At 36.7% G+C, this 18,090-nt stretch overlaps 1 protein-coding gene across 4 annotated transcripts in view; it reads right to left on the bottom strand.

Annotated features, from left to right (window-relative positions):
* The window catches only part of LOC138704980 (cyclic nucleotide-gated cation channel-like), a 243,035-nt gene extending 225,237 nt beyond the window's left edge, over window positions 1–17,798 (bottom strand). For all 4 annotated transcript variants that reach the window (XM_069833485.1, XM_069833489.1, XM_069833487.1 and 1 more), the window contains exon 1: window positions 17,663–17,798. In XM_069833485.1, coding sequence (XP_069689586.1) covers window positions 17,663–17,777 — 115 coding nt within the window. In that variant the 5' untranslated portion in view covers window positions 17,778–17,798. The remainder of the gene's footprint in view (window positions 1–17,662) is intronic.
* Window positions 17,799–18,090: the final 292 nt, after the last annotated feature.

Raw genomic sequence — 18,090 nt, 5'->3', positions numbered from 1 at the left:
TCTGAGAGAGGAACATAGGTTCAGGGTGTTTGAGAATAAAGTGCTAAGGAAAATATTTGGGGCTAAGCGGGATGAAGTTACAGGAGAATGGAGAAAGTTACACAACACAGAACTGCACGCATTGTATTCTTCGCCTGACATAATTAGGAATATTAAATCCAGACGTTTGAGATGGGCAGGGCATGTAGCACGTATGGGCGAATCCAGAAATGCATATAGAGTGTTAGTTGGGAGACCGGAGGGAAAAAGACCTTTAGGGAGGCAGATACGTAGATGGGAGGATAGTATTAAAATGGATTTGAGGGAGGTGGGGTATGATGATAGAAACTGGATTAATCTTGCACAGGATAAGGACTGCTGGCGGGCTTATGTGAGGGCGGCAATGAACCTTCGGGTTCCTTAAAAGCCATTTGTAAGTTTGTAAGTTATTATTATTATTATCATTATTATTATTATGGTTCCAATTTAATACATTTTGAAGTAACATTTATTGGATTGATTAATAATTTAATACATTTTGAAGTAACATTTATTGGATTTATTTTAAGCCACACATTATTACCGAAGCAGTTCGCAGTGCAGTAATTGTAGCAGATAAATATGTGTTATGTGATTGAAATATACAAGTTCATGCATGTTTGTAATTATAGTTGGAGTGGGGGATTTGAAATATACAAGTTCATACATGTTTGTATGATGAATGATATAAAAGCTGAGGATATGAAAGCATAATTGAGTGTAATGGATAGATCAATTATGGGAAACGATGTGGCGCTAGCCATTGATAGTCCACTAATATTGAAAGAAGAAAGATATAAACTACCATTTGAGGTAACGTATGCATATTTTCCAGATGTGAGAGATGAGTGTTTAAATGAACCATATGAAATAACACGCAAATACAATATAATAAATTCTGAGAAAGTACACACTGAGGTGGTAAGAAAAATTTATGGTGCTAATCAGTAACATACGGATTGGTCATTGGTGTTGCCTTGTGGTAATACGGAAATGAGTTTTATAAATGCACCTTCAACACATGAGGACACATATCACCGCAATACCTGTTTGGGTAACGGTGAACATCGCATTGAATGCACAGATCCCAAAGAGTCCAGCTTACATGTGTGGCGGGAACTGTGTGATCCCAGCTGTCTTACTTACAAAGAGGTGAGTACAGTTTATGTTGCTTTTATTAATTATAATATTATGATATATTTAATGGTGATATTTTTTATTTTGTTTTTGTCCAGAAACCAGAGATTGTTGCCATGGATGTCAAAGCACCTAAAATGAGATTTTATCGGAAGAGATGTGATGAAGCTTGTCCCAACTACAAAGCAGTAAGTTTTTTTTTCCCCACATGAAGTATGTCTATATTTGTGATTCAAAATGGCTATATTTGCGATTGTTTCTGTTTAACAGAAGTCGGAAAGTGTGAAAATTGTTGAGAAAAAAGGAAAAAGGAGGAAAAACAGATTGTGGCGGGAGACATGCATTGAAACATGCCCCAACTATAAAGCGGTGAGTGCATGTTTTGTGTTCTGATATTGAATGGTGATTATGTAGAGCATGTACATGACTAATTTACATTATTGTTTTCAGAACACGATTAAAAGAGGAGAAAAGAGGAAACATAGCGCATTGAAGGAAGAAGTGATGGATATTGAAGCCATTGTTCAACAATTGAGTGTATAGAAAATAGAAAATAAATGCGACATTTTCACAGAAAAGTGGTTGTGATCAAGTGAGATGCAAGGACAAAAGATAATAATAATTGGTTGTTAAGACAATACCTATATGTAGTGTGCATAATATGAGAATAGTAATAATAAAAAATGAATTTAATGATTTATTTCGAATGAACCTGAATTCCTTGTCATTGGGGATGGGAGAGTAACCTCACCTTAAGTCCTTGTCATTGTGGATTATGTCGAAAACGTTGCAATAACGCAACAGCATGTCGTTGCAATAACGCAACGCCATGTCGAAAATCGTATTCTTGTTGCGGTAATGCAACAACATGTCGAAAATCGTATTCTTGTTGCGATAATGCAACAACATGTCGAAAATCGTATTCTTGTTGCGATAATACAACGCCATATCGAAAATCGTATTCTTGCTGCGATAATGCAACAACATGTCGAAAATCGTATTTTTGTTGCGATAATGCAACACCATGTCGAAAATCGTATTCTTGTTGCGATAATGCAACACCATGTCGAAAATCCTATTCTTGTTGCCATAATGCAACAACATGTCGAAAATCGTATTCTTGTTGCGATAATGCAACGCCATGTCGAAAATCGTATTCTTGTTGCGATAATGCAACAACATGTTGAAGTTCGAGATCATGATCATTCGACGGGGAAAATTCGCGGTGCTGCTCACAATGAGTGTAATTTGAGGTATCAGCATCAGCACTTTATTCCTATTGTATTACATAATTTGGTTGAGTGTTAGAGAAGGCCGTATGGCCTTAACTCTGCCAGGTTAAATAAATCATCATCATCATCATTATTATTATTATTATTATTATTATTATTATTATTATTATTATTATTATTATTATTATTATCATATGATGGACATTTTATTGTGAAGGAATTGGGCTATGATGACAACCCCATTCAAGTTCTACCAAATACACAGGAAAAGTACATCAGTTTTGTTAAAAATTTCCCTAGCACGTACAGAAAAAAACGTTATATGCTAATGCGATTTCTTGATTCTTTTCGGTTTATGCCATCCAGCTTAGCACAATTAGCAGACAATGTACCAAATGATAAGTTTTCGGAAACGAAAAAAATGTTCAAAGATAAATTTGATCTTGTTTCTCGTAAGGGTGTCTTTCCCTATGATTATTTGACAACATCAGATAGATTGGAGGACAATTGCCTGCCGCCGAAGGAGAAGTTTTTCAGCAAATTAAATAATGAGCACATTACCGAGGAGGACTATAATCACGCAAAATGTGTGTGGGAGGCATTTAATATTCAGACCCTGGGAGAATATTCAGATTTATACTTAAAATCTGACACCCTCATCTTAACAGATGTGTTTGAAAATTTTCGCGAAATGTGTATGAAAACATACGATTTAGATTGTTTGTATTACTATACAGTACCAGGACTTGCATATTCGGCAATGTTGAAATTAACAGGTGTTGAATTGCAGCTGATTACAGACATGACAAAGCTATTACTTTTTGAGCAAGGGATCCGTGGTGGAATATGTCAATGTGTGACTCGTCACGCAGTTGCGAATGATCCTAAAAGCGAAAATTTTGATGATTCTAAATCTCCTTCTGCAATTTACTATGTGGATGCGAATAATTTGTATGGATTCGCCATGTCACAAAAATTACCATATGGAGGATTTGAATGGTTATCAGATGAGGAAATACATCATTTTGATCTTCAAGCAATAAATGGTGATAGTGAAATAGGTTATATTTTAGAGGTTGATATAGAGTATCCAAATCATCTGTTTGAAAAACATAGAGATTTACCATTTTGTGCTGAGTTTGCGAAACCACCAGGTGGAAAGCATAAAAAATTGTTGACAACACTGCATTCCAAACAACACTACGTGGCGCACTACTAACTTTTGCAACAGGCAGTGGATAATGGTTTGCAAATTGTCCAAATACACCGTATTATAAAATTCAAGCAATCGTATTGGTTAAAACAATACATTGATTTGAATACTGAAATGCGTAAAAATGCAAAAAATGACTTTGAAAAAGACTTTTTGAAGCTTATGAATAACGCGGTATTTGGAAAGACGATGGAAAATGTTCGAAAAAGACTGCATTTCAGATTAGTTTCAAACGATGAGAAACTGAAAAAAAACTCATTTCGAAACCACACTTTCTTGACAGAGTAATTTATGCTGAAAATCTGGTGGGTATTCATTTAGCGCAAACTCAAATTTTGTTTGATAAAGCGTTATATGTGGGTATGTGTATTTTAGAACTTTCAAAAGTGCACATGTACAATTTTCACTATAGCATTATGAAAGAACAGTTTGGCGATAAATTGAAGTTGTGTTATACGGATACAGACAGTTTTATATATCTGATTGAAACAGATGATTTGTACCATGATCTGCAAAATGTGCGGGATCATTTGGATACTAGTGTGTATTCAACAAATCATATTTTATTTTCATCACATAATAAAGGTGTGCTTGGGAAGTTCAAGGATGAAATTCCAAATTCGCATATTGATGAGTTTGTTGGTTTGAAGGCTAAAGTGTTTGCCTTAAAGTGTTCAGATTTTGAAATTAAGAAACTGAAGGGCATTAAGAAAAGCGTAATTAGGAATGAACTTACGTTTGAAGATTATGCAACATGTCGTGACTCTGGTATCACTACTTACACAAAAAAACAATGCTATTAGATCATATTTTCACAATGTGTTTACAATGTTATAAATAAAGTGACTTTAAATTGTTTCGATGATAAGGGAGTTGTATTACAAGATGGGATTAATACAGCACCGCATGGATTTTATGAAACGCCATGTAAAAGAAGGTGTGTGCAAGAGTAAAATGTGTGTGTAAATAATAATAATGTTGTAATTTATATAGTTTTGATTTAAATGTGTGTGTAAATAATAATAATGTTGTAATTTATATAGTTTTGATTTAAATGTGTGTGTGTAAATAATAATAATGTAGTAATTTATACAGTTTTGATTTAATCACAATAAACCTACAGTGCTTGTGTATAAATTTGTTTTTATTTCAATACATCGCCCTCATCAATCCAACCGATATGTCGAATCGTAATCTTGCGACATATATGCAACCACTTGTCGAAAATCATAATCTTGCGACATATACGTAGCAACATCGACATGTTGTTGCATTATCGCAACAAGAATACGATTTTCGACATGTTGTTGCATTATCGCAACAAGAATACGATTTTCGACATGGTGTTGCATTATCGCAACAAGAATACGATTTTCGACATGGTGTTGCATTATCGCAACAAGAATACGATTTTCGACATGGTGTTGCATTATCGCAACAAGAATACGATTTTCGACATGTTGTTGCATTATCGCAACAAGAATACGATTTTCGACATGGCGTTGCATCATCGCAACAAGAATACGATTTTCGACATGGTGTTGCATTATCGCAACAAGAATACGATTTTCGACATGGTGTTGCATTATCGCAACAAGAATACGATTTTCGACATGGTGTTGCATTATCGCAACAAGAATACGATTTTCGACATGTTGTTGCATTATCGCAACAAGAATACGATTTTCGACATGGCGTTGCATTATCGCAACAAGAATACGATTTTCGACATGTTGTTGCATTATCGCAACAAGGATACGATTTTCGACATGGTGTTGCATTATCGCAACAAGAATACGATTTTCGACATGTTGTTGCATTATCGCAACAAGAATACGATTTTCGACATGGCGTTGCGTTATTGCAACAAGAATACGATTTTCGACATGGTGTTGCATTATCGCAACAAGAATACGATTTTCGACATGGTGTTGCATTATCGCAACAAGAATACGATTTTCGACATGTTGTTGCATTATCGCAACAAGAATATGATTTTCGACATGGCGTTGCATCATCGCAACAAGAATACGATTTTCGACATGGTGTTGCATTATCGCAACAAGAATACGATTTTCGACATGGTGTTGCATTATCGCAACAAGAATACGATTTTCGACATGGTGTTGCAATATCGCAACAAGAAAACGATTTTCGACATGTTGTTGCATTATCGCAACAAGAATACGATTTTCGACATGGTGTTGCAATATCGCAACAAGAATACGATTTTCGACATGTTGTTGCATTATCGCAACAAGAATACGATTTTCGACATGGCGTTGCGTTATTGCAACGACATGCTGTCGCGTTATTGCAACGACATGCTGTTGCGTTATTGCAACGACATGCTGTTGCGTTATTGCAACGACATGCTGTTGTGTTATTGCGACGACATGCTGTTGCGTTATTTGTATTCTACTAAGCAGGAATATTTACACAAATTCCATAATAACTACAACTATACTGCACTAAGTGAATTAAACACATCATTCATAAAGAAAGTGTTATCCCAAAGAAAGACACTGAGTATGACATGATAAGTTGAAATTGATTTAGATGGTAACTTTAGCCTTATAAAGGTAATCAAAGCAATATTGTACGAAGCAAAGTTGTTTAGGTATATGTTTTAACTGTAACTAATATTACATAATAAAACTCTTATCGAATTGTTCTTTTAAGTGATATTGGTGCGCAACTTTCTGTTATCAGAATATTAAATTATCTCGAAATCTGCTGAAGCTATAGAGATGACGTTTTACCAACATATAGGCACATATCTTTTGTATGTGATGTAACAGTATTTGCTTTGTTAATTCATTTCTTTAGAAACATTTTCCATGCGAATATTTTCATACATTTTAATACAGTAACTTCAGTAATAGGCCTACGTATTTACGATATATAAAATTTACGAAAACATTGTTTTAGTACCTGTAAGGCTACTAAACAAACATATCTGAAAATTTCACTTTTCTGTAGAAAAGTTGAGAAAATATTCCTTTAGAATAAAAAAGCAAACTTGTGAAAAATGAAATTAAAACTAAAACTTACATACTTATAATGCACTTATACCAGGTGCGTATTTTGCGGGATACTGGGGCTACCGGCGGTAGCCCAAGGAAAGTACAAAAGAAAAAGTTTATAATATAACATAATGTAATAATTTTGTATTATTAGTTTTACCATAGTAATTAAAATTAAAGTAATTGTTAGATATATTTTTTGTAATAATAGGGTCAGCGGTAGCCCAAACCCTTTAACCAGTATACGCCACAGACTTATACATCTCAGACAAATCTAAAAATTAACATGGATATAGTTTTAATAAGTTATCTTCCCTTTATCCATTGACTCAGTGCTGGCTATCCCTGTATATAGCTCGACCAAGCTGCATATAGACTACTAACTCTTTCGTCTGTCTCTTTCCTTTCCGCCGTAAAGCGCTCAGACTCTCCTGGGCTCTAAAGCGCACGCTTGGTCTATGGGCATCAGTTGACATCACTGGTCTAGTATATACAGTCACGAAGCTCAATACGTAGTAAATATGCATCCATAGATAGTTGCTAACCACTAGGAACGCTAATATCGCCTCATTAGAGACAATGCGAAATAGTACCGGCATAGTCAATTGTTCCTAGCACCCTCATAGCTGAAGCTTCGTGACTGTATATATTAGAGTGGTACCACTGTGCATTGGACTTGAGCTCCTCTTCGATTCCAGGACTCAATTACTCTGTGTGTAAAGTTGTCACATCCTGAGTCATAAAGACTGTGACACGACTTACCGTATTCATATAATATATTCTGAATTATGAAAACCGGAACAAACACCATATGACTTATTGCTGGAATAAATGTATTGTGACTTTTAATTCAACAATAATGTAACTTTTATTCACAACAATAATGACTTTTTATTTCTGGGTTTAAACATTGCCGTCAACAATGGGTATTCCACTTAGCACAGCAACACAGTATTCGTTATTCACTCCACAGACGACAATGACAATGCACGTGGATTACTGAGAACAACAACAATGTACTCCTAATCTCAACTAATGTTCACAAAGCACTATGTACAACAAAACTGCCAGTTCTTAGTTCGTTCGCCTTGGCTAGCTCTTCTAGCTCACTCACTCAAGTCCACGGTGCACTTCGAACCCAAGAGTTTCAGACAAAGTTCACTGCACTGGGAACCCAAGACGCGTTGCTTCCGCCTGGACGCTGCCACAGTTACTCAAGTTCATTCACGGCGAACCAAAGACTCCCGGACGCGTTGCTTCCGCCTGGACGCTGCCATAGTTACTCAAGTTCATTCGCGTCGAACCCCGGTCTCGAAGGCTTGCTTCCTTGCTCGTTCGCTGGTACTTCACAAAACTGACTTATTCACCAAACTAAAATGGCTCTCTGAACTGCTCGCGCTTTTATTGACTAAGTCACACATTCTCGTACCTTAGATTTTCGGGAACAATCTGTTCTGGACGTTTCGTTACTTAATCTGTCTCAAGACGTTTCTCCACTTCCGCCGCAGTTGGCCTCCTTCCTCTCTCACCAGCACGGCGGCCAGCGTCTCGCAGCTTCCCCTCTATTCTCCGCACCGCGCGCGCAGACTTGCGTCTCCCCTCTCCGCCGCCTTCCTTCCCGCTCGCCCTGCCTTCTGCCGAACGCGTGCTCGACTCCCGAGGCAGCGAGAACTTTCCAGCACGGTTGCCACAGTATTATGAATATTAAGAAGACATTACTTTTCTTTCAACAGTACTTACTTGCATAGTTGGCAATAAACTTTATCTTCAAAACGTACTTTCTTAATGCAGGGATAGTACTTCGCGAATGCGTTTCATTGAACTTTGTTTTTCATGTTAATCATTTACAATTTTTAGTCATAATAACTCGAAGATCCTCTAAATTATGTGCAAGACTACAAAGAAGAGGAAAGAAGAAGGGACGCGAGCAGACGGTAAAGCGTGACAGAGAGAAAGTAGATCTCGAAATTGCAGCCTATAGTTATTAGGATAAAGATACGAAAAGCGAAATATACATAATTGATCAATACATAGATCGAATAAATAATTTCGCGGTAATTTTAATCACAAACATTTTGAATTGTTTGCTACGATATTAACGAAATTCTGGGATTTTTATAATTTTCTGGCCATCCGGCCGGACTGTAATTTTGATTCTAAAAATCGGGACAGTTGCGGTTTTCCGGTACGTATGACAACTCTATCCGTGCGGGAATTTTAGATTTCAGAATTCAGTTACAATCTCTGTGGGTAACACAGACATCTGTTTGTAGCAACATAATCGAATTCATTTTGGTTTATTTGCCATTACGTATTTCATAGATTAGCATAGGCTATTAGTACTTTATTTTTATTCTTTAAATAAATCTATTGTAACAGAACTTTTCATGAATTAATAAATGTCATGTTATAAGTTTTTGCTAGAAATTGTTCCTACCATAACACTAGACCTAGCATACATTGCTAATTGAGGCGTTTAGATGCAAAATCAGATACATCACTAAAACATAATTTTTCAGTATGAAGGAGAAACGTTTGCAAGGAACCAAGGATTTGCAACCAATACTATTCTTTCATCATACAAATCCATGTGATGTATCTGACTTTGGAGCATAATAGTGCTATATCAGTTGGAGAATCGTGTGAAGATATGGAATATAATATTAACTCATTTTCGAAAAAAAAAGTGATGTACCGTATCTGATTTTGCAACTACACGTCTCAATTAACAGACCTCAAATTATAGGACATTTCTGAAATTAATATGAATGATATGCCTATGGCAGGGATGCCAAACATGCGCAAACATTACGATCCCTACTTTCTCCATCTTCTGTCCGAGACCCTTCACTCTGTTTAGTTAGTCGTTACCTGCAGAACGCAAACATTCAATGCCGAGCAAATTACAGAATATTTGAAAATGGTACTGTCTACAGTACCAAGATACAGCTTCAGTGAGAAATGGGAACGTGGTTACTTTGTTGTCGAAGGAGATAATAAAGGTAATTGCCTGTTATGTTTCGTTCAATTTCATTATATACGGCCTTATAATAATATAAGACGTCATTGCAATTCTGCCCATGGTAAAGAATTTGAGAAAAACAAACTTACAGGTATGTAATTATGTAAAATTGTTGCTGTGTTCCTTAGTTTATGTAATTTTATTTTTATTTGATTTGTAATTTAATAAATGACAAAATGGTTAAGCGATTTGTTGACAACAGTTTCATAAAAAACATTAAGGAAAAGTGGTAGAGATTTATATACTGTACTAGTCATTGACAACAGATAATCTATCAACATGAAAAATGTAGCAATTCGTATAATTGCAATGTCGACATATTGTTGTGATTAGTATTTTTTTAAATGAATCAATGTAGCCTAAATCAGCTGCACACTCGAGGTGAAATTATATGATCTTGTCTTTATTCTGCGTCTATATACTAACACAGTTGAGCTGAATATTGATATACATTAGTGCAAAACAAGAAATGTGTGCGATCAGTTAATCACTAAATAGATGAATGTTCAATAGTTTGTGTGTGGACTTATCAGTCTTATACTAATTTTTGTTTATAGTGTTGATCGATTTTACAACAAGAGTTTATGTACTACCGGCCACTGAAGCAAGTTTTTTATTGAGAGCGATGCATGGACGTCAATCGTGTCTATAAGTTTTGGAGTGAGGTTGACGTCATACTTTATTTATAATTTATTTAATCTGACAGGATTAAGGCCATAAGGCCTTCTCTTCCATCCTACCAGATAGCACATATAAATACAAAAAAGAAATACAAACACTGATGAAAATGATACAAATTAAGTTAAAGCCCTATAGAGGGTCAACAGAGTCAAAAGTACATTATAGTGCTCTCATCGAGCTAATACAACGAAAAGAAAGAAAACAGAGATAGCAATGATGATATTGATAACTGACAATAATAATATTAATAATAATAATAATAATAATAATAATAATAATAATAATAATAATAGTAGCAATAGTAATAATAATACTAATACTAATAATAATAATAATAATAATAATAATAATAATAATAATAATAATAATAATAATAATAATAATAATAATAATAATAAATACATTACATATTAATTTTCAATTTTACAACAGCATAGTTACAATATTTACTATATGTCATGGGTTAAGGTGAAGTTGCGCAACCTGACATGTGTTCAACAAACAATTCCACGAACTAGAATGTGATTTTTTAATTTAAATTTGAATTTTGATATTATCCGACAGTCTCTGACGTGGTCAGGGAGAGAATTCCAGAGGCGTGGAATAGATATGCTGAAAGATGATGAGTAGAAGGATGTTCTGTGCAGAGGAATAGAGAGAAGGTACATGTTCCGGGTTCGAGGTAGTGAAAGGTAAACAAAACGAGATGCTAGGTAAGAGGGTGTGGAGGTGTGGATGATTTTAAATAGTAATAAGAGAGAGTTGAAGAATCTTCTTTCTTTAAGTGGACTCCAAGACAACAATTCTAGTGACGGTGTTACATGATCGAATTTTCTAATGTTACAAACGAAACGAACGCAGATATTGTGAACACGCTGTAGTCTATGGGCAAGATCAGTATTTAGATTCGTGAATAAAGAATCGCAATAATCGAAGTGGGGCATCACTAAAGTTTGGATCAAGTTCTTTTTAAGGCTGAGAGGTAAAACATTGGTTAAGTGTTTGAGGGAATGAATTATGGAAAAAGTTTTCTTACATATGTAGGTCACATGACTTTGAAAATTTAAATTTGAATCTAAATATACCCCTAAATTTTTTTACTGTCTTACTATATGTAATTGTAGTATTATTTATTTTTGTATTTGATACAGTGGCTAGATCTATTTTGTTTAATGCTCGTTGGTGGCCCATTATTATAGCTTGTGATTTGTCTGGGTTTAGTCTGAGTCCAAATTTTTGCGCCCATTGAGCTACAGATGCTAGATCTTCATTAATTCTGGTCACAGAGTCATTGATTGTACAAGTTCGGGAATGAATATAAAGTTGTAAGTCGTCAGCGTATAGGTGGTGTTTTGAATATTTTAAGATCTTTGTTACGTCGTTTATATAAAGCGTAAAAAGTAATGGCCCAAGAACCGAGCCCTGAGGGATTCCGGCCTTGACGGTACGCCAATTGGAAGAATGACCACCGGCTGATACACATTGTTGGCGTTCGCGAAGGTAGGAATCGAACCAAGCAACGGCACTGTTAGAAAGATTGTAGTTTTTTAGTTTGCATAAAAGGAGATCCGTGTCAACTGTGTCGAAAGCTTTGCTGAAGTCTAGTAATGTCAGTAGTGTTAATTCTCCTCTGTCGCTGGCTTCTCGAGTGTCTTCAATCACTTTTAAAAGGGCAGTAGTAGTATTATGTCCTGCACGGAAACCAGATTGGTAGTCGTCAAGTAAGCAATGCTCATTGAGGTAGTCAGTCAGTTGCTTATGTACTACGCGCTCCAGTGCTTTTGACAGAGCTGGTAAGATGCTAATTGGTCTGTAGTCGTTTGGGGACTCAGGAATTTTATTTTTCGGGATAGGTCTAATGAGAGCTTGTTTCCAAAGTCGAGGATATGTAGAGGTTATGAGTGAGGCGTTAAAAATGTGGGTCAAGGTTGGTAGTATTACGTCAATAATTTTCTGGAGCAGTTTTATTCCAATCCGATCTGATCCTTCAGCTTTGGTCGAAATACGCTTTATTGCCTTCTTTACGTCATCATGTGAAAGGTACAGAAAGTGAAACTTTTCCCTCTCTGGTAGGGTAATACTGTTTAGTTCGTCAATTGTATGTTGTTTTGTTGTTTCGTTCACGCCCGTTGTTTGTGTCAAAACAAAGTGGTCATTCAGTTCGTCCACTGTGAATGGTGTCCCGTTTACCTGAGTCTTGCTGCGCCCTAAGCCTATTGTTCGTAAGTTCTTCCACAGGTCGGCTGAATCTGAGTCCGGTGTTATAAGTTCATGGAAAAACCTCAGTTTTGCATTTCTTATTGCCTGAGTCGTTTTGTTTCGTAACTGTCTATAATGTTGAAGATTTACGTCAGTTTTATCATGTCTGTACTTACGATGTGCCACGTCTCTAGAAGTCATTAGGGTCTTGATTTCAGTAGTCATCCAGGGAGCAGGAGCTCTCTTAACACGTCTCGTCTGAATGGGCGCGTGATTGTCGAATAACGATAATATATAATCATTAAGTCGGTCAATTTTTTCGTCTACTGTCCGTAATGTCCAGATAGTATGCCACGGTACTTTCAGCGCGTCTGCAGTTAATGCTGTATCGTCAACACGTTTTAAGTCACGGAATGTTACGGTTTTGTGCGCTGGCTTGGGACATTTGAGAGAATATGTGAGATAGATTATATCGTGACCTGATATGCCTGAAGCTGCACACTGACCATGATTTAATACACAGTCAGGATTATTTGTAGTTATAACGTCAAGTAGAGTTTCACTATGCTGAGTGTGATGTGTCGGTTTGAGGGGAAGTACAGTCATATTACACGATTGGAAAACTGTCAGTAGTTGTCTAGTAGAATAGTCTTCAGTTGCAATTAGATTTGTATTTAGGTCACCCATCATTACAACGTGTTCATAATTAGGAAGAACGTTGACTAAAGCTGCTTCAATAGAAGCGATGTCATTTATGCTGGGCGGTTGATAGATAACACAAACAAGACATTTAGAGAAAGATAAATTGATTTCTACGAATAACATTTCAGCGTGAGCAGTAGGTTCACTAGGGGAAGCATAAATAGTTTTGGGGTTTAGGTCTGACCTAACGTAAGCTGCAACGCCGCCTCCTCGCCTATGTAAGCGGTCGTTACGAATTAACGTGTACCCATTCAGATGAACAATAGCATTAGTTAATGACGGTTTTAGCCAGGATTCAGATATTAATATGACATGAGTATTCAAAGGTGTAAATATTGCGTGAATTTCATCGATGTGAGAAACTAAGCTTTGAGTATTAACGTGAGCAATTTTAAGAGAAAGAGGATATTCAGAGAAAGCTGTTTTTATGACATACAGAGCTTCAGGGGTGCAGGTTGGGTCTATGGTAGAGAGGGGGACAGGGCAAGAGGAGTAGAATGGGACAGGGTCATTGTCTTCTTCCTTGTCAGAGTCTGTCGGATTTCTATTGTTATGTGCTAATGTTGCCAACTTAACGACTATTCACTTGTCTCAATGCTGAAGTTTACAGGCGTAAATTCTAAAAGTACGAAATTATAACTGATTATATGACTAAACTAGATACTGGTAAAGTAGGTATAATAGGACGATATTGCAGTTAATACAGAATTAATACTAAATTAATTATATACTAATGAACAAATGTTAGGGGTGCAGAAAAATTGCAGTGAAATATAATAATAACACTAACTTAATTATGTACTAATAAACAAATTAATATGGAGAATAAACTAGTATCTAAATACAGCGTTAGACTTGTGATTTGCACTTACATCTACTGTATGTCCGAAGATCTGCTGATAATCCTCTTTTCATGTTCATTTTTCACAAAAATATTGCCGTCCACAGTCCACACATTGTTCAGTCCATATTTTGATATACACTCGCCCAGTAACTTATGCCGTCTCTGTGTTAAATCTTCTCGAATCGTTTTTCCGGAATTTTTCAATTTTCTTTTATTTTGGAACATCTCTCTTCGCTTTTTATAGCTCACAAACTTCACTATCACTGCCCGTGGCCTCTCACCCTTCTTCCCTACGCGGTGGCTTCTGTCGATGTCCCGTGGCTCCAGTTCGACGCCGATTTGAGCTGCAATGTTGATGGCGATAATGTCTGTATCCTCGTGCTCTGACTCTGGTACTCCGAATATCCTTAAGCACTGGCGTCGCTGATATTGTTCCAGGCTGTCTGTTTTTTCTTCAAGTTTCTCCTCCAATTCTATAATTTTCTTCTCTTTCTCGATCAGGGCCGTTTCCAGTCTCTGGATCACCTCCGTGTTTCTATCCAGCGCGGCTTTCAGTTCGTCCAGTAGGGAGTCCCTGAGAAGGTTGGCAAGCTGCTGTAACATGGCAGGATCTTTCCAAGCATCCAGCATGCTTCTTTTTACACAATCATCTACATCCTCTTCCTGGCTGCGGTTTCTCCTGCCCATTCTTACTAATAATACTTCCAATTCCACAATCAATAACTACAACTAATATTTTCTACCTGCAACGTCTTTACACCTTCGGAAATTGTGCAAGTTCACGAGCCGTCGTTGTCGTTACACGTAGCTATCCGCCATCTTTGTATCTTATACTTTCTCCTTCAACTGAATTTGGCATGCCTGGCCTATGGCATAAAGTTTGCTACTGGAGTCTGAGGTACCTACCGGTATTCCGTTATTTGGGAACACATTTTAAAATTTAAATATTAATTCACCTGAGGCGTTACACTGTATTGATACCACATTTATCCACTTTGAGAAGTCATATATGAGAACTAAGCAATCTTTACTACCAAATAAACATATATCATTTTTTCTCTTCTGAAATGTTACATCCAATAGGCTACATATTCAATGAGCGTTGATTCCCTGCATTTGGCTGATCTGTATCTTTTACACATTAAACGAGTAGGTGCAGCATTTAAAATGTATATTTGTTAATATTTTACCAATAATGTAATTATCCAGTCTTTGGTTTTGTTTTATTATGTTCAAAATTATCTTTAGACAATATTTCCGTTATTTTAGTTCTGTTTTAGGTAGTACTAATCTCTTTTGATAAAAACAGTAAATTGCAGACACATGAACATTATCCCTTACATTGGCATATTTTGATATTACTTCCTCCAAAAAAGCCCTTTCTTCTCCCTCCAATTACATGAGGAGTTGCGCGGCCAACCACGTGGAAAAACATGAATGTAATACTCCTGTTTTAGTGCTAAAGCTTCTATATAGGTTAATCATCCGACCAGTGAGTTGAATTAAATTATGAATATTAAAGAGTTTCGAATAATTAATTTTCTAAACACAATAATTGCATTTTCACCAAAATATTTGGAAAATAGAACAAAAAGTGATAAAATCATGAATGGATCACTGCTTTATAATCGAAAATTCATAAACTTCACATATTACGTATATTTCAGAATTGAAATTGTAATCTCGATCTTTCATAGGGCGTAGTACGAAATTCTTTTCTAGCAGCTGCCGGTTATTCGTAGTTCAGGCCGAAGACAAAACGCCCTTTCTTCTCCCTCCAATTACGTGAAGGGTTGCGCAGACAACAACCCCATGTGGTCGTCACGTGATTCTCAGATTGCCGAAGGGAAGTGCGCAAACAAGAATTTCACGCTAACCTTACGTTACTAGTGCACCCGTGCCAAACAAGGAAGAAAGGAGACATTTGTTTTGTCTCTCGCTTTATGAGTTAGGCCACACCAGGCACATGGTTCTAATCAAGTGGGTTGTTAGAGTAATTAACATGGAGGCACAAGACAGTTACTCTGTCTGCCATTCCTTCCTTCCTTACTGGCTTATAAGGAACGCGGAGGTTCATTGCCGCCCTCACATAAGCCTGCCATTGGTCCCTATCCTGAGCAAGATTAATCCAGTCTCTATCATCATATCCCTCCTCCCTGCCATTACTCCGTATAATTTCATTTTCACCTCTATCTCCCAACTTAAAAAAAAAGAAGGAATATTACTTCGACTTTGTCACTTCGACTCACCATGCTTACTTGACAGTTTCAACAGTCATCCACGTGACATTCATTACTTCGATTCCTCAACATTCATTCGTGCTTGCTCGGTCACCAGCTCTTTCTTCAGACCTCTCTGTGGTCGGCAGATAGTGAGGCAGTCTTGTTCGAGCCGTCGATAATAGAGTTTACTCATTTTCCTCTTCTGCTGTCAAAACATCGCAACATAGGCCTATTTGAACTCTGCAAAACAAGAAGCTTGCTTTCTAGGTTCAGAAATTACAGTCTAGGTCTTTTCGAGCTGCCGATAGACAAAACAACAGCTACCGGCGTGGCTCAGTCGGTTAAGGCTCTTGTCTTCCCGTCTGAAGTTGCGCTCGGGCGCAGGTTCGATCCCCGCTTGGGCTGATTACTGGTTGGGTTCTTTCCGAGATTTTCCCAACCGTAAGGCGAATGACGTCAGGTAATCTATGGCGAATTCTCGGCCTCATTTCGCCAAATACCATCTCCCTATCACTAATCTCATCGGCGCTAAATAACTTCGTAGTTGATACAGCGTCGTTAACTAACCAAATAAAAAAAGATAGAACTAACTTGAAACCCGGATTCTATTAAGCCCGCAATGCTCAAACTTTCTCAAAACACATATGTACATCCAACTACTAAAACACTCGTTGGCCTATCAATTTGTTCAACAGTAAGCTAGCATGCCATGCGTAGGTTCCTAACTTCACTGATAATATCACAAAGGTCAACAATCCACTTAAGTTCATTGCAATAGTAATAATAATAATAATAATAATAATAATAATAATAATAATAATAATAATAATAAATCCAAGATTTGGACGGCTATCATTTCGATCTACCTACTAGCAATGGCAGAAAATGCAGTTTCACATAGTTATGTGGTGGAAAACCAAAGAAGAAATCTGACTGCTATTTCATGTAAGTTTAAATAGAGACGATCTGGATATGCCCTTTTCGACACAATTTTGAAAATTATTTTCCTAAGAATATTTCCACTATGAAATATTTATTCATTTGTGAAAAATGCTTAGAAAAGTAAAATGACAAATTCCAGGAGAATAGTTATTACAGTCCGGAGTAATTAACGCCAGACCAGGTACCGGACCGCGGGTCTGCGGTTGGGAAACATGCTGAATGTCTAATTGAAATCTACTAGACTTCAAGATTTTTTTTCTTGCGTATTTACTTCAACTTCCGTCAAAATCAGTTTGCTCATGTACGTTCATTAGTGAATAACACACATAACATACTTGTACATACATTCTAGGATGGTCGTCAGTAGACCTGTCTTCTATTTAGAAAGCAATAATTTAATAAATGGGAACTGGAAAATTCTCACCTGGAAGACAGCTGACAGCCTTCTCTTCGTCGGAACACTTCTGGGTGAGCCACAAATAATCGAACCATTTTATGACTTTGACCTGAAGATGATTTGGAACTCTTCTCATCCTCATGTACGTCTTCACGCCGTCCAACTTGGCTGTGGGAGAAAAAAAAAAGAAAGGATTTAGTTGCGATTTATACCAAAATATTACAATCGAGGAAAAACTCTGCGAGAAAATAAGGCTATATTACATTTCATTCGTGAAAGTGTTATTTTCTGCTTCAAACGTAGATAAGTTGGTAATGCGGCGCGGCGTAATGAAGGACTTGTTGCCATGGTTACGACATAATATCCGTCACTTTTTCAGTCACAGCGAACCATAGAATTGAAAATTACTTTCCAGGGGAGGGAACGATTGAATTACATTACATTGCGCTCGCCCG

The sequence above is a fragment of the Periplaneta americana genome, chromosome 8 (assembly GCF_040183065.1).
Source record: "Periplaneta americana isolate PAMFEO1 chromosome 8, P.americana_PAMFEO1_priV1, whole genome shotgun sequence".
Taxonomy (NCBI): domain Eukaryota; kingdom Metazoa; phylum Arthropoda; class Insecta; order Blattodea; family Blattidae; genus Periplaneta; species Periplaneta americana.
This window is presented reverse-complemented; position numbering and strand designations above follow the sequence as displayed.